The sequence below is a fragment of the Tamandua tetradactyla genome, chromosome 1 (assembly GCF_023851605.1).
Source record: "Tamandua tetradactyla isolate mTamTet1 chromosome 1, mTamTet1.pri, whole genome shotgun sequence".
In the NCBI taxonomy this organism is placed as follows: Eukaryota; Metazoa; Chordata; class Mammalia; order Pilosa; family Myrmecophagidae; genus Tamandua; species Tamandua tetradactyla.
The window spans coordinates 172600249-172624467 of record NC_135327.1 but is presented as its reverse complement, the minus strand read 5'-3'; the positions used below and the strand labels follow the sequence as shown (position 1 = coordinate 172624467).

The window sequence follows — 24219 nt, the reverse complement described above, 5'->3', positions numbered from 1 at the left end:
TACAACTCCATTAGCTCATATTGGATAGGAAATGTGCTTTGCTTAGACTCAGAAACTTTGGGGGCAACAACTCTGCTCCCCTCCTTAATTACTGTGATCCACCCAGTCAGTCTCAATGGGCCTCACCTGTCCCAGCTATACAGCTGGCAGTGGGCTGGGGCGGGGGATGCGTTCCTCACAGTTCCTCTGAGAAAACAGATCAGAACTATTATAAGGCATTTTAGCAAATGTGAAGTGCCCCTCAATATAAATTATAATAAAAATGTTACTTATTAGATTTCTATTTTTTAGGGAAATTAAGCCTTATTTTACTATAACATGGAAATAGTTCAATAGTACCATTATAACTGAATCTTCAAAAGAGTAAGGAATTCCACAAAATGATCTTGAGGTTAAAAAAAAATACTGTCTGGTTTCATATGCCAGTTTTTAGGAGAATTATTACAGGTTGAGGGGGAAGTGAGTAGGTGCAGTAAACACTGACCAATTATCAAGTAATGATTGTGACTTGAGTCATTTCACAGAAATAAGCAAACAAATTCCTTCACTTTGGTTGCTAGATTATAGTAATCAAGTCCATCTGTTTGCACCCATTAGAAGACTCCATCTCACATTATTTTGGAAGTGGTCACCAAGTCAGACTGAGTAATCATAGTTAAGAATTTTGATTTCCCTCTCATTTTTTCATTCCATTCCCTGTATCTACCCCAGTTTTTCGTCTTCTCTCAGAGCTGCTTGAGCCCATGGGTTTCAGCCTTAATCCTGAAGAGCAAGAAGGAATTTTTCATGTTAGTAGAGGAACCTCCACCAAAACAGTTTGTTCAAACAGACACTTTAGAGAATGAAAGATTGCCCTATTAATAATTATGCTGGGGCAAGAAGTTTAAACTGGTCACCCTAACTAAAGAAATAAACAAAAAACATATGTAAAAGTGATCAACCTCATTGGTTATCAAAGCAAAAGCAAAGTAACACCAGCATACGTCCACCAGATTGGCAGAAGTTAAAGAATACAACAATACCAAGTGCTGGTAACAATACAGAGCAACTGGAGCTGTTACACTTTAGGGAGCACATTTTACAGCCACTTTTGAAATTAATTTGGCATTACCTAATAAAGACTAACTTATTAATTTCTCTCCCATAAGATATGTACTGGCATAGTCAAACATAAAGGAGTACATACTGTATAATTCTATTGCTAAGACATTCAGGAACAGGAAAAACTAATCTCGGTGATACAAATCAAAATAGTGGCTACCTCTGAAGGTGAAGATATGTAGGAAAGGGGCACAAGGGAACTTTCTGAGTGATAAAAATATTCTATATCTTTATTTGGATTTTAGTTTCATGAGTTTATACATTTGTTAAAAGTCATTGAAATTGACATTTTAAGATCTGTGCATTTTACTATATACCTCAATAAAACTGAATAAAAAGGAAATTCATGGAATGAAAACTGAGTTTCAGAAATAAAATATCTGATTGTTAAGTCAAAATTGTAATACTATTTTATTTCTGCTATTCTTCTCCTCTAGTTATCAGAGAGGGCATCTCTAATCTGGGCATAACCAGGCTTTGTGGGACCTAGAGCATATGTCATTTTGGAGGCCCATTATGAGCAAGAGAATAGAAATTTACAAATATAAAATTATTCATAAACAAAACATTTATTTGAAATGAGAAAAAAACACAGCAAATGACACAATTTTTAAAAGCTGACGAATACCACAAACATCACAAAGATAAAATCACAAAAATATCTTATTTTTATTAATTTACTGTCATACCTTTAGAAGACTTTTTTCCTTACAATTTTGCCGTGTACTCTTTCATCACCTGCTTATACAACAATGATTTTGTAATACCATTTTCCAAAAAGATAAGAAAAAGATAATTCAGTCTTCTAGCATAGTTGGTTTAATTTTTTTTTGTTTGTTTGCATGGGCAGGCACTGGGAATCGAACCCAGGTCTCCTGCATGGCAGTTGAGAACTCTGCCTACTGAGTCACCATGGCCCACCCTGGTTTAATTTTTTATGATTGGCTTATGAGATACATAAAAAGTGCAACTTCAGCCCCAGTAGTTGCTGGTCATACTCCAGCTACAAGATCATGCCCTGCAAATGGGAGATTTTTGGAAAAAAGCATTCATATTATTCTCATAAAAATGTATGTAGCATTTATAGTTAAATATGCTGCATTATTTAATATATTCTTGATTAAAAAGTACTTCTATTTTGACCTGGCATCTATGAGAACCAAATCCTGTGCTTTTAATTTTACGTGTATGACTATTGCAGGAATTCCCTGTACACTGCCTTTTGCTTCCATACATTCCAAACCTTGATCCTCCTCCACATCCCACATAATTTTGGTAGTGGGCACACACACACACCTTCCTCTTATAATTGGACCACTGACCTACACCATGGCTCTGAGTGAGTTGGCTCTGTGGGTAAGAGCAGTATTCTTGGAAGACATTCCTGCACCAGACACTTAGCAATAACTTAACTATACAGAAAGTACTGCAAGTCACATAAATACGTTCCACTAACCACAAGCTGTTTCCCCAGCTTTACTTCACCTTATTCAGACACAATAGATGCCCAAGACTATACTCAGCAGCACTCAACCTGAAGAGGCACGTGACTAAGGGAAAGTTGAAGAAGGAATAGCAACCTTAAATCTGTGGTTTAAAATAAGTATCACACATTTTCAAATTTTGACCATTTTATGCCTTTTCCTGATATCTTGGAAGGGGTCTGTCTATACAAGTGAGGGGTCCAGAACTTTAGTTTTCATGAACTCCATTCATGTATTTCTGTCTTTGTCTTTAATTCTTTGCCAGTGAAACCTCCACTGTTTCCTTTTCCATGATTAGGGGGATTTCCGTTTCCTACAAAAGATATTCGAGCAATCCTTTGGACACATTCCACATCCTAAACTTATACTGCAGTTCATCATTTGGAAGAAGCAAAAGAAGAAAACCCAAATGAAACTTAGTAAAGGAAACGCACTAACTTGAACCACAGTGCCCCCTTTGGGAAATGAAACTCTTTCGTGAGACAGGGAGGTATAAGAAGAAACAGAATTTTGTTGGAGATGGGACTCAAACATTTTGTTCTGTATTTCCATTATAATGAGAGTAGAAAGGGGGAAATAACTGGACAGAAACTTCAAAAGACATATATACAGGGAAATTGGGATGGGTTATAGGAAAATTCACCCATTTTTCCCGGAAAACTTGCATGGAAAGCTGGTGTCTGTTACTTGCTCTGAGAGGAGGATACATTAATTATGTCCTCATGGGGACTTCATATCCCTTCTGGAACAAGGATATACAGGGTATGCATAAATAAATGAATACATACATAAATAAAAATTTGAAACTCTCCCTCAGTTCCATTCAGCAGATCACTGAGACGGTATGGTATGATGGAAAGTATGTGAATGGAAGTGAAACAAATTGGGTTCCCATATCTGCTCTGCCACTAACTACCTTTATAACCTTGGATGAGATAATTCACCTCTCCAAGCCTTACTTTCTCATTTGTAGAATGACATTCTTAATAATACTTACCTTATAGGGTTTTGTGATGATTAAATAACATAATACATAGAAAGCACATGGAATAATGCCTGATGCAGTAAATACTCGGTATATGTTAACTATTGTTATTGTTACATGATGTAAAATCTTTACTCTGCCACTTACTAGCTATGAAACTTTAGGCTAATTATATAACCTTTCCAAGCCTCCATTGCCTCATCAGTAATATGCAAGTCTACCTCACAGGATTTCTGGTAGAATTGGAGATAATGTATCTATGCTTAATATATTTGGGATATATATATATTAATATATATATATATATACTTGGGATTAGATAATGTAGCTAAACTTAATAAATAGAACTATTATACTTGAGAACAGACAGCTCACTAAGAAATGACAATGTGTTGGAAAACAATTTCTTAATCACTTCAACCTGTTCAGACAGGACATCATTTAGGACAGAAAAGGAATTGTGGAATGTGGCCTGTACTGGCCAATTAACGAAGTCAGTACATAGGAGTTAGGATTACTGATTTAGCAGTTGCATTCAATTGAGGGTATTTGACATGGGAGAAGACACAAAGTGTAAAGTGACGTACATTTTTAAAGACATATGTGGTAGCCAAGATGACCTCCAAATGCTCCTACCTCCCAGTGTCCATGCCCTTTTATAGTCCCTTCCCATACTTGTCAGGGCTGGTCTCAGTGACCAATAGGATATGGCCTACAGATGCTACTTTTTCTTTGAGATATAATTCACATACATAAAATTCACCCTTTTTAAAAGTAAACAGCTTGGTGGGTTTTACTGTATTCACAAAGTTGACAACTATCACCTCTCTCTGATTCCAGAACATTTTCATCATCCCAAAGAGAAAAAATCCAAACCTTAGCAGCACTTCCCTTTTACTTCTTCTCCTAGCCCCTAAGAACCATTCATCTCCTGTCTTTATGAAATTGCTTATTCTAGATATTTCATATAACTGAGATCATTCCATATTTTTCTTTTTGTGCCTGTCTTATTTCACTCAACATGTGGCTTCAAGGCTCCTCCATGTAGTAACATGTATCAGAACTCCATTCTTTTTTATGGCTAAGTAATGTCCCATTGTACGTATATCCCATATTTTAATTATCCATTCATCTTTTTGTTTTCATCTTTTGTCTATTATGAATAATATGTTTTGAACATTGGTATACAAGTACCTTTTTAAGACTCTGTTTTCAATTCTTTTCGATATATTCCTAGGAGTGGAATTGCCAGATAATGTAGTAATTCTATGTTTAACTTTTTGAGGAATCGCCAAACTTTTTCACAGAAGCTTCACCGTTTTACATTCCCACCAGCAATGCACAGGGATTCAAATTTCTCCACATCCCAACCAACACTCATTCTTTTCTTTTTTTTTTTTTCCATACACACATGCACATGCACACAATTATCTTTCTGCAGAGTTTTTTTGCAGGCTTTTTTTGGGGGGAGAGAGATGTTTTGACCAATTAAATCAGAACTGGAAGAAGCAGCAATAAAAATAAGAACTATGGTACCTTCTGACTGTATTTGAGTACCAAATATAATTTTCTAAGTTTTTCTTAAAGTGAATGTATTTAGTAGTTGAGACTAATAGCTCTCATGTAATCAAAATGCTTGTAATTTTTGTCAGAAGCTAACCAACAGGTAGCAGAATACAATGACATTAACAATCTTAGCTAACACTTATTGAGTGTCTATAATATGCAGGCCCTGTGCTGAAGTCTCTACATTTCTTATTTCCGTTTTTCCTCTAAATAATATTCTGTGATAGATATTACCTATATCTTATAGATATAGAAAATGGAGCTTATGTATCTAGAGACATTTATCAAAATACTATTGTTAGTCAATATTAGAACAGGGATTTGATCCATAATAACCTATTGCCATGCTCATTCTGTAAGCCACTCTGCTACAAGGCTTCTAAAGTCCTAAGATTCCAGAGGGTATCATTGATAAACTTTGTGTGATCCTATAGAACAAGGAATTAAGGACTGATGCATAATATTCCTCATCAATCTTAGGAAAGAAGATGTCTTGCTTGTGTGCCTAAGACATCAATTAAATATATTTTATCTTATCTATAGATCTAAAATTTTGTCTTCCTATAAAATATCATGCTTTGATGCTTCCTTTTAATAATAGTAGGTGAATTCATATCTATTGCCTGAGGCACAGCATGCAGTAATGGAAATCATACTGGTTATGAAGTCACACAGATTTGGGTTTAAATTTTAATTCCTATCAGTGCAATGAGATATGGGCATGCATTTTTTTAAAGCAGTTTTATTGAGATAAATTCACATACCATAGGATCCATCTAAAATGTACAATCAATGTCTTCTACTATATTCACAGAGTTGTGCATTCATTACCACAAACAATTTTCACCATCAAGAGGAAGCTCTATGTTATAGAGTCCATGTTTCATCTTTTGGCTTTCCTTCTATTTACATACACAACCCTAAATTTTTCTTTTCGACCACAATTGCACCCACATGTCATCACTGTTATTTACATTCACTGTTATGTGCTCCTTTCACTGCCATCCATTTCCAAACATTTACAATTTCATTATACATTATGCATAAATTAAGCATCAGTTCCCCATCCTCTGCCATCGTTCTATCTTTGGTTGACCTATGTCTAGATCTTGAGTTTGCTAGTTATATTCAGTTCATATTAATGAGTCATCCAATATTTGCCCTTTTGTATCTGACTTATTTCACTCAATATAATGTCCTCAAGTTCATCCATGTAGTCATGTGTCATGACTTTATTTCTTTTTTACAGCTGAATAATATTTCATCATATGTATATACTACATCCATTCATTGGTTGATGAACACCTGGGTTATTCCCATCTTTTGGCAGTTGTCATTATGTGAATAATGCCACTATGAACATTAGTGTGCACATGTTTGTTCACGTACCTGTGTTCAGTTGTTCTGAGTATATACCCAGAAGCAAGGTTGCTGGATTATATGGCAATTCTGTACTTAGCTTCCTGATGAACCTGATGAACTGTCTTCCACAGACTGTATCATCTACATTACCACCAATGGTGAGTAAGTGTTCCTGTTTCTCCACATCCTCTCCAACACTTGCCATTTTCTGTTGTTTTTCTTTTAATAGTGGCCATTCTAATAGGTGTAAAGTGATATCTCATTGTAGTTTTGATTTGCATTTCTGTAATAGCTGGTGATGTTGAATATCTTTTCATGTGCTTCTTAGTCATTTGTATATTCTCTTTAGGAAAATGTCTATTCATGTCTTTTGTCCATTTTTTAGTTAGGTTTTATATATATATATATATATATATATATATATATATATATATATATATTTTTTTTTTTTTTTAACATGGGCAGGGACCAGGAATTGAACCCAGGTCTCTGGCATAGCAGGTAAGAATTCTTTCACTGAGCCACCATTGCACTGCCCAATTAGGTTATCTTTTCATTGTTGAGTTGAAGGATTTCTTAATATATCCTGAATATTAAACCCTTATCAGATATGTGGTTCCTAAATATTTTCTCCCATTGAGTAGGCTGGCTCTTCACCCCCTTGACAAAGGTCTTTGAAGCAGAAAAGTATTCAATTTTGAGAGGTCTCATTTGTCTATTTTTTCTTTCATTGCTTGTGCTTTGGGTATAAGGTCTAAGAAAGCATTTCTTACAAGAAAATTTTTTTTTTTTTTTTTTTTTTTTACATGGGCGGGCACCAGGAATCGAACCCGGGTCCTCAGGCATGGCAGGCAAGCACTCTTATCTGCTGAGCCACCGTGGCCCACCCTCTTACAAGAAAATCTTGAAAATACTTCCCTACATTTACTTTTAGGAGCTTCATGGTACTGGCTTCTATATTTAGGTCTTTGAACATTTTGAGTTAATTTTTATATAAGGTGTCACATAAGGGTCCTCTTTCCTTCTTTTGGATATGGATATCCAGCTCTCCTAGTACCATTTGTTGAAGAGATTACTCTGTAGTTTCCAGGGACACTGTTGGCTGGGGTTTGCTGTATTGTGGCAAATTTATAATATCCGGCTGAAACTTGCATAAGAGTAACCTCTAGAATGACCTCTCAACTCGATTTGAAATCTCTTAGCCATTGAAACTTAACTTCTTTACCCCCTTTTGGTCAACAAATCCATAATATTTACAGATTTCTCCACATTTTCTTCTTTGACCCACTGATTTTTAAGAGTATGTTGTTTAACCTTCATAAATTTGTGCATTCTCCAGTCTTCCATCTGTTGTTGACACCCAGCTTCATTCCATTATCATCAGAGAAAGTGCTTTGTGTAATTTTAATATTTTAAACTTTATTGAGACCTGTTTTGTGACCCTCCATATGTTCCCTCCTGGATAATGATCCATAAACAGTTGAGAAGACTATATATCCTGCTCTTTTGGTGTGCTTGTTCTGTATATTTCTGTTAAGTGTAGTTTACTTATCAAACTATTCAATCTCTGTTTCCTTATTGATCCTCTGTCTAGATGTTTTGTGTGTTGATGTGAGTGGTGTATTGAAGTCTCCAACTATTATTGTAGATATTCTCCCTTCAGTTTTACTAGCATTTGCCTCATCTATTTGGTGTACCCTATTTAGGTATATTTCTGTTTATGACTGTTATTTCTTCTGGTGGCTTGCCCTTTTTATTAACACATCATGTCCTTCTTTGTCTATTATAATAGCTTTACATTTAACGTCTATTCTGTCCAATATTATTAGTACAGCTTCCCCAGCTCTTTTTTGGATACTGTTTGTATGGATACCTTTTTCCAGCCTTTTACTCTCTACCCTTTTGTATCCATGGCTCTGAGGTGAATTTCTTGTAGATAGCATATAAATGGCTTATTTATTTTAAATCTATTCTGCCCATCTATGTCTTTTGATTGGAGAGTTTAATCCATTAACATTCAATTTATTTTTGTAAAGGCAGTGTTTACTTTAACCATTTTATCCTTTGGTGTTTATATGCCATATCTTATTTTTGTCTCCCTTTTTAACCTTTTGGTTACCCTTATTGATAATTTCAGTTCTATACTCTCCTCCAAGTCTCACTCTCCTGTCCTTTCCTTTCAGCCTTTGGCACTCCCTTTAGAATTTCTTGTAGGGCAGGCCTCTTGTTAACGATCTCTCTCGGTTCCTGTGTATCTGTGAACATCTTAAACTCTCCCTCATTTTTGCAGAACATTTTTTCTGTATAGAGAATTATTGTCTGGAAATTTTTCTCTTTCAGCATCTTACATGTGTCATACCACTGCATTCTCACCCCTATTGTTTCTGATGAGAAATCAGTGCTTGGTCTTATCAGGCATCACTTGTATGTTTGAATCACTTTTCTGCTGTTGCTTTCAGAATTCTGCCTTTATTTTTGGCATTTGATATTCTGTTTGGTACGTGTCTTGGAGTAGGTCTATTTGGATTTATTCACTTTGGGGTTTGTTGTACTTCTTGGACCTGGATATTAATGCCTTTCACAACAGTTGGCAGGTTCTCAGCCATTATTTCCTCAAATATCCCTTCCGCTACTTTGCCTTCTCTTCTCCATCTGGGACACCCATAACATGAATGTTCACGTGCTCATTGTCAATCAATTCCAAGAGACTCTGCTTAATTCTTCCCATTCTCTATTCTTTTGTCTGTTTGAATTTGGATGCTTTGTCTTTGCTGATCTTTACTACTACCTGCTGAAATCTGCTGTTGTGTGCTTCTAGGATATTTTAAATTTCATCTCTTGTGCCTTTCATTCTCATGATATTTTTCTTTGCGTGCTTTCAGATTCTTTATGTTCACCCAGTGTCTTCTTAATACTCTTTATCTCTTTTGCCATATAGTTGAAGTTGCTTAGGAGAATTGTTTGAACATCTTTGATTAGGTGCTCTAGATTCTGTAACTCCTCCAACTTTTTGATTTGTTCCTTTGAATGGGTCATATCTTCATGTTTCTTAATATGGTTTATTATTTTATTGTCTGGGCAGCAGGTTATCTTGATGAGTTTATGTTGAAGTATGGATTCTCTCTCTTGTCAAATCTTTTGTTGTTGATTGTATTTGTGTTAATGCTCTTTTCTGACACTTGGTTATCAGTATTACACAACCAGGGCTGGGTCATGTTTCCTGAAGGGACCAAAAATCTGCTCCACAGGGCCTCAGGGAGAATGCCATGTAAAGATTCCTAAATGCCTTAAATTCTACTCCCCAAGGGTGCACTCTCTTGGCCTGTGCAGCATATGGTCCTCTTTGACCAAAAGCCTTTAAATGTCTTTCTATGTGTTTTCTTCTCTTGCCAGCAGATGATGCTCTTCAGCAATCTATTCTCCTCAGCCCTCAGAAAGTGGGTTCTTCTTAGCTTCCTGCTGACTCCAGACAATGGCCTAGTCACACAATGTGGGGTGGGTTTAATCTGTCAGTGGTCCCAGCAGTCCAAATTTGCCAGCCAAAAGGTGACACAGTGCTAGATCATGCCCCAGGCTGTTCTTGGGAAAGTGGACTTCCACTGCCTTTCAGTCAGTAGCTGCCCTTCTGGCAGAGACTGGAGAACCAGATGCCTTCTGCCCCAAGAGTGGGAGATGGGGAACAGGAGCTGAGCTGAAGGGAGTTACTTATATTCTCCCACCACAGCTTCTCTGTCTCTTCATCCCACACTTTCCTAGTTGTTGTAGAGCACTCCCCCTGATCTCCAAATAACCAGATCTACTGCCCATAGTAGTTTCTCTGGGAGAGAAGTAAGCCTAGCCTCTCCCTAATCAGCCATCTTGGATCCCTCCCTCATTGGACTGTTTTTTGTTCATCTATCTTCAAGTTCACTAATTCTTTTTTCTGTCAATTCAAATCTGCTTTTGAGCCCATTTTAGTAATTGTTCTGTTCAACTCTGTAATTTCCGTTTGGTTCTTTTATAGTTTCTTCATTGATATTCTGTGTTTGTTGAGCCATTATCATAATATCCCTTAATTCTTTTTTTTTTTTTCACATGGGCAGGCACCAGGAATCAAACCCGGGTCTCTGGCATGGCAAGCGAGAATTCTGCCATTGAACCACCATTGCACCACCCTGTCCCTTAATTCTTTAAACATGGTTTTCTTTAATTCTTTGAACATTTTGTAATCACTGTTTTGACATCTTTATCTGCTAAATCCAACATATAGGCCCAATTAGAGAGAATTTCTACTGACCACTTTTCTTCCTGTATGGGTCAGACTTTCTTGTTTCTTTGCATATTTCATATTTTCCTGAAACCTGGACATTTTACAAAATATATTATAGCAATTCTGCATTCTGATTTTTTTCTCCTGAGGTTTGTACTTCCATATTTTTTGTTTTCTTTGCTTTAATAACTTGCTTCAATTTAAGCTATAACATCTGTCTTCCTCATGGTGTGTAGCCTCTGATGTCTGTGCTCAGTTTTTTTCTTTTGCTCTTATTTTTAGCCTGGCTTTCTAGGGGTTACCCCTGTGTTGCATAGCTTAGTGATCAGTCACAATTTGTTCTTAAGACCTACAGCCAGGAAGTCTTTCAGGTTTTGCTAATGGATTTGAATTAAGTTAGGGAGAATTAAGAAAATTCAGGCTATTCTGGGTTTCCACCAGACCCTCCATATGTCCTTGTGTGTGAGTACAACCTCCCAGTCACTCAGGTATATTTGAGAGGCTTAGGCCTCTCAGGTACCCCTGTGCACATAGTGGCATTCCAGTTAGACAAGGTTGTGTAGAGAACTTATCTAGTCCTCCCACCCCTCAATTCCAGGATTGCTCTCTTAATTTTCTGGTTAATCTCAGAATCTACCATTTACCCCATTGGGACCACAATCTCAGGCTAGTTTATTTTACTACTGAGCTTGCTATTTTTAATGAAAACATTTTTAGACTTGGGTTCTTCACCCTCTGCTTTTAATTCAAGTCAGACTCCTCTGGCAATAGAGCCGTTGGCTTTCATGGCCAAACTTATTCTGATATACCTAACAAACTGAGTTTGGTGGGGTACGAGTAGAGAGGGTTGGTGGGAGAAGGGGAGGAGTTCCAGGCTAGAATGCCACAGACTTTGGGGTACTGTACTAACCCAAAAGTTCAGCAATTTTTCATAAATGAATACTTACTTGTTGCCTTTGGTTGATCCAGAAACCTGAAATGGTTGTTTTTGAAAACTGTACAGTTTTATAGTTTTTTTTTGGGGGGGGGGAATGTGTAATTGTACTGAACTCTTCACTCTGCTATCACCAGAAATCTTGTCCCTACAAAACATCAGCACCTTGAGTTTTTTCTCTTGTGTATGGACTTTTTTTCTTTTTTCTTTTTTCTTTTTAACATATTTTTATTGAGATATCTTCATGCACAGACAGCCCATCCAAAGTTTACAATCACTGGCTCACAATTCATCAAATAGTTGTGTATTCATCACCATTTTTGGAATATTTGCATCACTCCAGAAAAAGAGATTAAAAGAAAAAAGAAAAAAATCCATACATCCCATACCCTTTACCCCTGCCTTTCACTGACCACTAATATTGCATTCTACCCATTTTTTACCCCTTATCCCCCCTATTGTTTATTTATTATTGTCCTTATTTTTTTTTTTACTCATCTGTTCATACCTGAATAAAGGGAGTGTTGCCACAAGGTTTTCACAATCATACAGTCACATTTTAAAAGCTATATAGCTATACAATCATCTTCAAGAATCAAGGCTACTGGAATACAGTTCAACAGTTTCAGGTACTTCCCTCTAGCCACTCCAATACACCACAAACTAAAAAGGGATATCCATATAATGCATAAGAATGGCCACCAGGATAACCTCTCAACTCTGAAATCCCTCAGCCACTAAAATTTTATTTTGTCTCATTTCTCTCTTCCCCTTTTTGGTCAGTGCTGGGTCCCTGCTCATCCCATGTAGTCATGTCTCATATTGTGAGGGAAATTTATACCCGTAGGAGTCATGTCCCACATAGGAGGAAGGCAGTGAGTTTACCTGCTGAATTGGCTTAAATTGTTGCCATGTCTGAGCAGCAAAAGAGGTTCTCTGGAGATGACTCTTAGGCAAAATTATAAGCAGACTTAACTTCTTCTTTGCAGGAATAAGTTTCGTAGGGGCAAGCCCCAAGATCGAGGGCTCAGCCTATTGAATTGGTTGTCCCCACTGCTTGTGAGAATATCAGGAATTCTCCAGGTGGGGAAATTTAATATTTCTTCCTTTTTCCCCAGTTCCCCAAGGGGACTTTGCAAATACTTTTGTATTCTTTGCCCAAATTATTCTGGGACATATCAGGGCATCACATTAACCTGGACAAACCAACAAGATCTCACACCATGTTCAAGACTCCATGTAATTATTGTGTTTGAATAAACTGACCATACAAGTTAAATTAGATAATGTACTGCCCAAAATATAAATTTTGCACCAAAGAAACATCTCTTCCTTTGGTCTCACACAGAAGTTGAAGTTTTAAAATATGTACCAGATCATCCTTTACCCTGTATTCTGATTTACCTTAGTCATATCCAAATCAGCTTCATTCATACCTCTAGTCAAAGTCCGATCACTTTTTCAACTTTTTTAACAGTCACTTTAGGGGTAATGCTGGCTTTTATAGCTTCAGAGCGCTAACTCTGAGTCTCAAGTATCACGCAAATACCTGAAATTTCAGGGAATGACCAGGTTATACACAAATAGCTCAGTATCTCAGAATTTAGAAATAACATTTACAACTCCAAAGTATGTATGACTTTTGTAAGAGCTTACAGTTTAGGACCCTTTACAATAGACCCCAACCTGATAACTCATTCTCTCAACTTCAATTCTCCGAGTTTGTATATATCATAATTAGTCCACATGAGCAAGGTAAGATAATTTGTTTCTGACATTTCATTCAACATATTGTCCTCAAGGTTCATTCACTTAGTTGCATATCTCAAAACTTCATTCTTTCTTGCAACTGCTTAGTAGTACATTGTATGTATACACCACAGTTCCCTTCTTCCATTCCTCCATCCATTGCAAATTGCAAACACTGCTGCCATCAACAGCAGGGTGCAAATTAGACTCTTTTTCAACAGACTTCTGTTCTGTGGGTGTGGTTATGCTGCTGGCTAACAGTCAGTGTCAGTGGGACTCAGGATAAGTGTACACGTGTGTGTAAGAGAGAGAGAGGCATTTCCAATCTACAGTTTCTCCTCTACCTCCTACACTGATTCATGCTGACATGGTAGGTCTGTTCATTCATTTTGTATCCTCACTTACTCAGCCATGTCTTGGTATTAAATAATGATTAGAAAGTCCCTGAAGCTAACCATGGAACTTCTCTTTGTTGTTCAGAAAAGTATTGTAGAATTTGTGTGTTGGCTACTTTACAGGACTTGGTGTCCTGCTGGCTGTGTGGGAGACACAGCAGAGGACTAATTTCACTCATCACCTCCCCAACCCTCACCTTCACTTTAATTCCCTCAGCTCTTATATGGCCTCCTTATACATTGGGGTTTAAAGGAATAGGTGTTTTCTAGATTAATTGAAGATACATCTTAGAGAGAAAAAGAGTCCAAAAGAGTCCAACAAGAAGCTCTTATTGTCTCATTTTTCTTTCTCTTTTTTTCTAATCTCTTCAATCAGCAAATATTTACTCAGCCCCTAAAAGTATTCATCATTGTGCCAGGTGGTGAAGGCAATCAAATGCGAAAATACATGATCTTTGGCTTTCAGGAATTCACAGTAAATATCTGTTTTCAAATTCTACTTAAAATTTCCTCAACCTTATTTCTGTCTCTAACCTGTCTTCAGATGGATCACTTTGTTTTTTGCAGTTTTATTGAGATATATTCATACACCATACAAACCAACCAAAGTATATAATAACTGGCTTACAGTATCATTACATATTTGTGCATACAACCACATGATTTCCAATTTTAGAACATTTTCTTGACTCCAGAAAAGAAATAAAAATAGAAAAGAAAATCCTAGTCCCCCCCCATTATTGACTCATTGGTTTGATACATTTATTACTGTTGATGAAAGAGTATTAAAATATTACTGTTAATTATAGTCCATAGTTTCCAATAGGTACATTTTCCCCCATAAACCCCTCTATTTGCAACTCCTTCTAGTAGTGTCATACATTTGTTCTAGATCATGAATGAACTTTTTAATATTTGTACGTTGGTAACTTAAATTTTATCTCAGTTATAGAACTATCTGTCTTGAGTTTTAATTTTTGTACTAATCTTCCTAAACTTCTGAAAGGAAGCTCTCCACTATAGGTTATGGCCATTGCACCAACCCATTATATATGGCAATGAGAATGCTCTGTGTATCACAGTGGATACACAGAAACTGTTAGAAACAACAACAGAGATGAAGTTCCACTGCCCCAGGGACCAAGTGCCACACTAGTAGATTGTTCACTCTGTGGGTAAAAAAGGAAGATGCATTAGACTGGGATTGTCTTCATCCTCATTTTCATCTAGTGATACAGTGGAGGTGATGGAAAAGCATTCTCAAGAAACTCACAACTCATTCTCTATGGACAAAATAGTTGATTCTTAACAAGCTTATATCTATTCTCAAGGTATGATTTAGTGATATGTCAGAATTAGATTTATGCATGTTACTTAATGAGCATTTGTCTGTCCTTACAGGTAGAGATACAGAATAATTTATATATTAGAACAATATGAGTTAAATTAGCAGTGAAAGTTTTCTCCTTTTAAATGGTCACTTTTTGTATTGTGTCCTTATCTGATTTGTAGTAGCCTACCTAAATTAAAAGATTTTAATATACCATGTTATATTAAAACCTAATATATCGTGAACCTCAAGTATTATAAGTATTTTAAGAGCCTGAAATGTTTCTTTTATTTAAAAAGGGTTGCAAGGAGAAAAGAAATTTACTTGTAATCTCATCATCCAGCATTATCAATGGTTAACTATTGTGTGTTACTTATTTCTGTTTTCTATTTTTAACAAAATTAAAAGTATATCATATCTAGGCCTGCTTTTTTCACTTACCATAAAGCATTTTGCCCATTAAATTAAATTATCTTTGAAGCCTGATTTTAAAATGTGACATGGTATATACACCATAATTTATTTGCAAATTTCATTTTTATTGGGATTTAAGTACCCTCTGTACAATGATAATTTTAAATAACCTTATGAACCGGAACACTTTTTCTCAGCTACACTATAATTTTCATTCAAATTATTTTTATAAAGACATAGTATTTCTGACATATCTTATCTAGGTTTGAAAGAGTTTTAGAGTAATATCCCACTAGCAATAATTGTTTTTACTTCTTAATAAGTCTTCCTTCCAGATTTTGACCCATCTGAAAATAGGACTGATAGATTTTTTTTTACGGTCTTTTCTAGCTCAATCATGGGAATGTAACAGACCCACATTTTTCAGAATTTCACCTATTTATTTATATTTATTTACTTTTATTACAGAAGCTGTGGGTTTATACAAAAATCATAAATAAAATATAGAGTTCCCATATACTGCTCGATTAGTAATACTTGTATTGTTTCAGTAATCAATTTGTTACAATTGATGAAAGCATACTTTTATAATTGTACTATTAACTATGGTCCATGGTTTAACCTAGGGTTCTTCACTGTTTCTGTTGTGCTGTTCCATGGATTAAAAAAAATTATTCTATTCACATATACTGTATAACCTAAAATTTCACCTTTTAGTGAAATTCAAATACATAATACATTTAGAATATTGAGCTACCATCACCACCATTCATTGCCAAAATTTTTACATCATCCCAAATAGAGATTTTGCATTTTAAACCTTAACTCCCTATTCCCTACTCTCACCCCATCCTCTGGTAACCTATATTCTAGACTCTCATTCTATGAATTTGTTTCTTCTAATTATTTCATATCAGTGAGATCTATACAATATTTGTCCTTTTTGTATTGGGCTGATTTCACTCAACATGATGTTTGCAAGGTTCATCCATGTTGTCACATGTATCAAAACTTCATTTATTTTCCTAGCTGAATAATATTCCATTGTGTGTATGTACCACAGTTTGTTTAGCCATTCATCAGGTGATGGGCACTTGAGTTTCTTCCATTTTTTGGCATTTGAGAATAATGCTACTATGAACATCTGTGTACAAATATTTGTTTGAGTCCCTGCTTTTGATTCCCTAGAAGTGGGATTGCCAGGTCATCATTCTGTACTTCAGTCTCTGAGGAAGAGGAACTACCTATTGTCTTGCACAGTGGCTATATCATTTTACATTTCCACCAGCAATGAATGAGTGTTCTGTTTTTCCACATCCTCTCTAACACTTGTAATTTTCCATTTTTTGATAGTAGCCATTCTAGTGGTTATGAGATGGTATTTTGTGTTTGTTTTTCACTGGCAGGTTCCAGGAATCAAACCTGGATCTCCAACATGGCAGGCAACTGAGCCAGAATTCAGTGCACGGTTGCACCGTTGCACTGCCCTATCTTGTGGTTCTGATTTGCATTTCCCTGATGACTGATGATGTTGAGCCCTTTTCATGTGCTTTCTGGTCGTTTGTAAATCTTCTTTGCAAATATGTCTATTCAAGTGTTTTGCCCATTTTTAAATTGAGTTGTTTTTGTTGCTGTTGTTAAGTTGAAGGATTTCTTCATATATTCTGGATATTCAATCCTTATCAGATATGTAGTTTCCCAAAATTTTCTCCTAGTCTGTAAGTTCTCATTTTCCTTTCACAATAAAGTCTTTTGATGCACAAAAGTTTGTAATTTTGGTGAAGTACTTGAAAGGTTTTAAGATGTGAGGTATTTGAGAGAAAGGAAAGTAGACGAAAGGATTGTAAATAAGCATGCTTTATTGGGCTGTGCACCCGGGGCAGAGCTCACCAAACCCAAGAGGGAGGGAGGTGAGTCTGCACACGGGCTTTGGCGAGTGCAGTTTTTAAGGGCAGGGGTTAGGTGATGACATGAAAGGGGCGGCACATTAAACAAAGGATTATTATGCTAGTGGGTTGAGCAGCAGGTGGTTAGATGTCTGCGAATAGATGTTTGCTGCGCAAAGACCTTGATTGTAATGGTTCACCTCCCGTTCCGGAGTGACGTCATGATTCCAGCCATAGAGCCCACCCTTATTCCCCCGACCTAACATTCCAGCCTTTTTGTGATAGTAGGGCGTCGAGATCTTTCTAGCTACTTCCTGCTGCAGTGGGTCGGTGTGGGGCTATGGGCTGAAATTGTTAGGGTCGGGAGAGAGGAGAGGCTGGCTGTAGGAGTTTGGTGAGGTCGGCAGGAGGTGATGCAGAAGCATTTGGTTGACCGCTACTCGGGATAGTTCTTTTATACGACCCTGGAGGAAGTTAAGGAGGCAAGGAGCTAGGAGAAAAAAGAGACAAATTAAGATGACTGGACCTAGCAGTGGGAGAAGCCATGCTGCTGGTGGAGAGGAGAACCAGTTTAGGGCAGAGGAGGTTTCTTGTTTCCTGCGATAGAAATCTTCCTTTAGCTTGTTTAGGGTTTGAATGTTTTGCTCTACCAGACCCGATTCATTGATGTAATAGCAACATTCTTCTTGGAGGAATATGCACGTCCCCCCTTTTTCGGCTGTCAGCAGGTCTAAGGCCCATCGATTTTGAAGAGTTACCTGAGCTAGTGAAGTGAGTTGGTGATGTAGAGATGAGAGAGATTTGGCTGTTGATTCTAGAGCTACCTGTAGTCGAGTTTCAAAGTTTTGAGAGGTTAGAATATTGTGTCCTAGTGCCCCTCCTGCTGTGGCTGAGGCTGCAACCGAGGTGGTCAGGCTGATGCCTACTAGGATAGGAAGAAAGGCAGCCCTTTTTGAGCACAAGGGGGGTAATAACCAAGCTAGCTCAGACTCCCCGTAGAGGGTTAGTTGGGGAACAATAGTTACCAGGAAGCATGGTCCTGGGGTAGTGGGGTTAAGGCACTTGATAAGAGTTTCATTACACCAGAAATATTGCCCTTCAGGGGCACGGGTGGTGTTGTGGATAGTGACATTGGTTTGGCATCGGTTTTGAAGCTTGGCTTGTTTAACAGTTATGTGTGTGAGGTAGCAGGTTTTTAGGGGATAGGGAAGGTTTTCAGACTCAGGTTCCCACAGGGGGATATTTTTCAGGGTGATGTGGCAGGAATTAGGGCTGTGTTGGTGTATTTGGGTGAGGTTTATAGGGACGGCTGCCAAGAGTGGCCTATTTAATGACGCACACAGGAAACAGCGGGATATTTCAGGAAGTATTTGCATTTGGTTGAGGAATTGCAAGGTTTGTTGGAGGATTTGAAGCCATGCATGCGAGGTTGTTGTGGCGGAGGTTTGGGCAAGGTGATTGGAGAGGCTTTGCTCAGCTTGTGCAATGTCAATAGACACCTGGGCAAAAGTAGTGTTAAGGAGGACATATTCGCGGTGTATTTCAATGGCGCCTATAGGGTATCGGGACCAGCCACTGTAGTATAGTTTGCCTTGGACTCCTGCTACCCATTTTATGTCCCAGGGATCTGCAACATTTATGTAAAATTGCTGGGAACTGATGTAAAAGGTACCCTTATGAGGTGCTTCATTGTAAGCATCGTGTATCCTACATGACCAATAGGGGCATCCCCCGTATATGATGTTATAGTTGTGTTGGTTACAATAGCCTTGGGTTTGGGCATATGGAAAGCAGGCATAAGGCCTTGGGCCCTTTTCAATTGATTTTGGAGTAATAGGAATGGTTATAGGTTGGCTACAACCTGCTAACGGGCAGTTTGCTGTGCCAATTATGTGAGTGGTTGCTTTTCCATTTTGGGTAAAGGTTTCCCTGATCTGGAATTCCCAGACATAGGATTTGCTTTCAGTGGGAGTTAGGAGGGTGAGCAGCATGAGTGATACAGACCCGAGTGGGCCCCAGAGGCTGGCAGGTGTAGGAGGGCTCATCCTGCTTATATAATTTGACCCGAGATAGGTGGTGCCAAGAAGAGTCCCCCAGTAGTTTTACCGCTGTAGGAGTGGTAAGGACCACTGTGTGTGGGCCAGTCCAGGCGTGGTTGGAGTTGTCCGGGCTGCAGCTGTTTGAGGAGTACCTCGTTCCCCAGTTGAAGATTGTGGGGGGAATTGGCAGGATCAGTTTCCCCTGGTTGCGGCAGGAATCGGTCAGCGTGTTCTCGCAGTAATTGCCTGATTAAAGAGAGATATGGCAGGTAAGAGATTTACAGGTTAAGGTGGCTGCTGCAGCTAATGCCCGGAGACAGGGAAGCCAGCCGAGGGCAGTAGGGTCCATCTGTTTGGAGAGGTAAGCTATTGGAGTATAAGTTGGCCCCAGAGGTTGGGTTAGAACCCCCACCACTATTCCCCACTTTTCATCAGTAAATAGAATAAACGGTTTGTTAGGATTTGGGAGGGTAAGAGGAGGTGAGTGAAGTGAGGCACTGCAGAGGACCGAGAAGTCTTTGGATATGGCAGAGGGGTTGTTCAGCGGACCTGCAGGTGTTGCTTTGGCTGCATCATAGAGGGGCTTTGCTAGAACAGAAAAATTAGGGACCCAGTGCTGGAAAAATCCCATGAAACCTAGAAAGGATAAAATTTGTTCAACATTTTCCGGAGGCTGGAGTTCATGGAGTGCTTGCTGCCTGTCAAGTGTGAGGTGTCGAGAGGTGGGAGTAAGGAGGAGGCCCAGATAAGTGATGATGGAACAGAGAAGTTGGGCCTTGGTTGGTGAAACCCGGTATCCTTTCTTCACCAAGAAATTTAATAGGGTGGCCATGACTTCTGTGGAGGCGTCTTCAGAAGGACTGCAAATTAATAAGTCATGTATATATTGGAGAATAACACTGGGAGCTAGATTGCATTGTGTTAGGTCTTTGGCTAAGGCTTGGCCAAAGATGTGGGGGTTATTGCAAAACCCCTGAGGCAATACTGTCCATGTCAGTTGCTGGGCAGCTAGAGAGTCTGGGCCTTCCCAGGTAAAAGCAAATAGATTGTAACAGGCAGGGTTCAGAGGTATAGTAAAAAAGGCATCTTTGAGGTCGAGGACCGTGTAGTGAGTAGTGTAAGGAGGTACGTGTGACAGAAGAGTATATGGGTTGGGGACCACCGGGTGGATAGAAATAACAGCTTCATTAATCAGTCTGAGGACCTGGACTAAATGGTAAGAACCATCAGGTTTTTTAACAGTCAAAATAGGAGTATTATATGGTGAATTAGTAGGTATAAGGAGTTTTTTCCCTTTGAGCCAGTTGATGATGGGTTGCAGTCCCCTTTGATGGGTTACGGAAATGGGGAATTGTGGCCAGAAGGGGAATGAGAACAGATTTTTTAGTCGGATGAGAACAGGTTCATGATGGGAAGCTATGATAGGGGTGGAGGTATCCCACACTTTTGGATTGACTAGGTGGGGTGGCAAGGGGTGAGTGGGAAGGATAGGGTCCTGGGCGGAGGTGGAGGCTACACATAGAGGCAGTAGTAGATTTGTGGGAGGAGTTTTTGTCCAGTGTAGTGATACCCCCAACTTGGCAAGAATATCCTGCCCCAGTAGTGGGCTGGGGCAAGAAGGCATTATTAAGAAGGAATGTGTAATAGGATGTCCCTCTATTAAACACGTGAGTGGCTTAGTGGTTGAGGGGCACAAAGGATGGCTATGTATGCCTGTAACCATGACCCGGGAAGGACAGAGTTGACCTGAATAGGTGGGGAGGATGGAAAAGGTAGCCCCCATGTCCACTAAAAATGATGTGGACTTAACTGCTACCTTGATTGTTACCCTGGGCTCCGCAAGGGTGATGGGGTCACTGAGGCCAGGCGTTGTCAGTTGTCGGTGGCCAAGCCCAGGACTGCCAGTGGTGGACTAGGGGTTGGAAAGGCGGCCCCCCCAATGGCCAGGCGCTGAGGGGCAGTCACTTTTCCAGTGTCCCTTTTTTCCACAGAGAGAGCATGGTCCCTTGGGCAGTTGAGGATTGGGGCACTGGCAGGACCAGTGTCCATCAAGGCCACATTGAAACACTTTCCTGGTGGTGGATTAGTCATAGCTGGCTCCTTCTCCATTGTGGTAGGCCGCAGGGATGTAATCAGGGATTGGGTTTGTAAGTTTGCCTTTTTGGAGGTCTCGGAACTCTTTTTTGGCCCTTTCCAACTTATCACGTGTATTGAAAACTTTAAAAGCCAGGTTTACCAGGTCGCGAATATGGGCCTGAGGACCATCCTCAATTCTTCTAAGTTTGCGCCTGATGTCTGGGACTGACTAGGATATAAAATGTGTGGCTAACACGGTTTTATCAGGCTCCAAGTCAGGGTTTAAGTGGGTATATTGCGAGAGGGCTTCTGTGAGTCAGTGTAGAAAGGCTGCCGGGTTTTTTTAGGACCTTGGGTGATTTCCCTTAGTTTATGGAAGTTACTATTTTATGTGAAGCTTTCTGCATATCCATTATGAGACATGTAAGCATTTTATCCCGCCTAGTTTTCCCACTTCTCCCTGCTGGATTGTCAACCTGATATTCCCACCCTGGCTCTTGGTCTGGCACTGCCTCGGCTCCTACTGACATAGTGTGGTCAGTTATATGGACCTGGTTGGCATAGGCCCTGGCTGCACTGAAAATATGGTCTTTTTCATCTGGGGTTAGGGAAGAGGAACAGATTATATGAATGTCATGCCAAGTTAAATCGTAGGCATTAGCTTGATATTGAAATTCCTTAGTATAGGTGGTCAGATTGCTGGAGGATGAACCTAGCCATTTCTCAATATTAAGAGGTCAGCTAGGGAGAAAGGGGTGTGTACTCAAACTAACCCCTCAGGTCCCACAACTTCCCGTAGTGGACAGAGTAAAGAGTCCTTTGAGCAGGTATGAGAGCGTATAGGTGAGGAGGACAAGGTTGTTGAGGACAGTGGGGGACTGGATGGAGATGAAAGGGGAGGATAAGATGGCAGAAGGAGTGCTGCTGGGGTGGTGGGAAGAGAGGAAGGGAACAGATAAGATGGCAGCAAGGGTGCAGGCTGAAAAGGAGACAAATAAGATGGCGGCTGGAGTGCCGTTGAGATAGGCGGGGAAAGTGAGGGATAAGATGGTGGGTGAAGTGCGGCTGGAGCAGGAGGAGGAAGTAAGGGACAAAATGGCAGCTGAGGCTCTGCCGGACCAGAAGAAGAAGGCAAGGGGCAAGACGGCATCTGAGGCATGGCCGGAGGAGGAGAAGAAGATTAGGGGCAAGGTGGCATCTGAGGCGCTGCTGGAGAGAGAGAGGGATAGAGTGAGGGAGGAGGGGATTGTGTGGAAGAATCTCATGGAGACAGTGGTCACTTGAAGAAGGATGAGTCAGGGGGTTCAGAAAAGGAGAAAGTCTCATCAGAGGAGAGGGAGGATTTGGGAGTTTTCTTGACTAGGAGAACCTGAGCCGTGGAGCAAGGAGTACAAAGAGAGGGACAGGAGTACAGGAGAAGAAAAGCTTGGAGTACAAAGAGAGGGATGGGAGCACAGGAGAAGAAAAGCCTAGACATAAGGAATTTCAGCCCATTTGTCATTTTTTTGGCAGAAATTACAGACATCATTAAGGACCTTAAAATTGAAAGTTCCCCCCTCAGGCCAATGAGAACCGTTATCCAATTGGTATTGTGGCCAAGCCTTTTTACAAAAGTAAGAGAGGCGTTTTGGCTGGGTGTCTGGAAGTAAATTCAGTGTGGATAAGTTTGCCAGTAGGTAACTTAGAGGAGTAAGGGGTTGGGTTTTAGAAGATTTATTGCCCATTGCTGATAGGCCTCGCAGAACAAAGGAATGGCTCTAAGAACAAAGGACTGGCCCAGGGGCATTAGCGTCCCAACATCCCCACGATTTATTGAGTCCCTGAAAAAGGGTATGAGGCTTGCAGGCATCTCTGTTCACCTTGACTGCCTTATCAGAGATCAGTTGTCCATAGATGAGAGGGTCTATATCTGAACACTCTATTTGATTCCATTGGTCAGTATATCTATCTTTATGCCAGTACCATGCTGTTTTGACCACTGCAGCTTTGTAATATGCCTTAAAGTCAGGCAGTATTAGATCTCCAACTTCATTTTTCTTTCTCAGGATATTTTTAGCTATTCGGGGCACCCTGACCTTCCAGATAAATTTGGTTATTGGTTTTTCCATTTCTGAAAAGTAAGTTTTTGGGGTTTTAATTGATACTGCATTCAATCTGTAAATCAATTTAGGTAAAATTGACATCTTAACTATATTTAGTCCTCCAATCTATGAACACAGTAGCCCTTCCATCTATTTAGGTCTTCTATGACTTCTTTTACCAATTTCTTGTAGTGTTCCTTGCATACGTCTTTTGTATCCTTAGTTAAATTTATGCCTGAATATTTATTCTTTTGGTTGCAATTTTAAATGGAATTTTTTCTTGATTTCCCCTCAGATTGCTAATAACTAGTGCATAACAACACTACAGATTTTTGAGTGTTGATCTTGTTACCTGCCACTTTGCTGCACTCATTTATTAGCTCTAGTAGTTTTGCTGTGGATCATCTGCAAACAGTGAGAGTTTTACTTCTTCTTTTCCAATTTTGATGCTTTGTATTTCTTTTTCTTGTCTACTTGCTCTGGCTAGGACTTCCAACACAATGTTGAATAACAGTGGTGAGAGTGGACATCCTTGTCTTGTTCCTGATCTTAGGGGGAAAGTTTTCAG

At 39.2% G+C, this 24219-nt stretch overlaps 1 protein-coding gene across 1 annotated transcript in view; it reads right to left on the bottom strand.

The window, feature by feature from the left end:
• Positions 1–17410: 17410 nt before the first annotated feature.
• The window catches only part of ERVFC1 (endogenous retrovirus group FC1 Env polyprotein), a 109636-nt gene continuing 102827 nt past the window's right edge, over positions 17411–24219 (bottom strand). The window contains exon 2 of the mRNA XM_077164211.1: positions 17411–19740. Coding sequence (XP_077020326.1) covers positions 17794–19500 — 1707 coding nt within the window. The 5' untranslated portion in view covers positions 19501–19740 and the 3' untranslated portion in view covers positions 17411–17793. The remainder of the gene's footprint in view (positions 19741–24219) is intronic.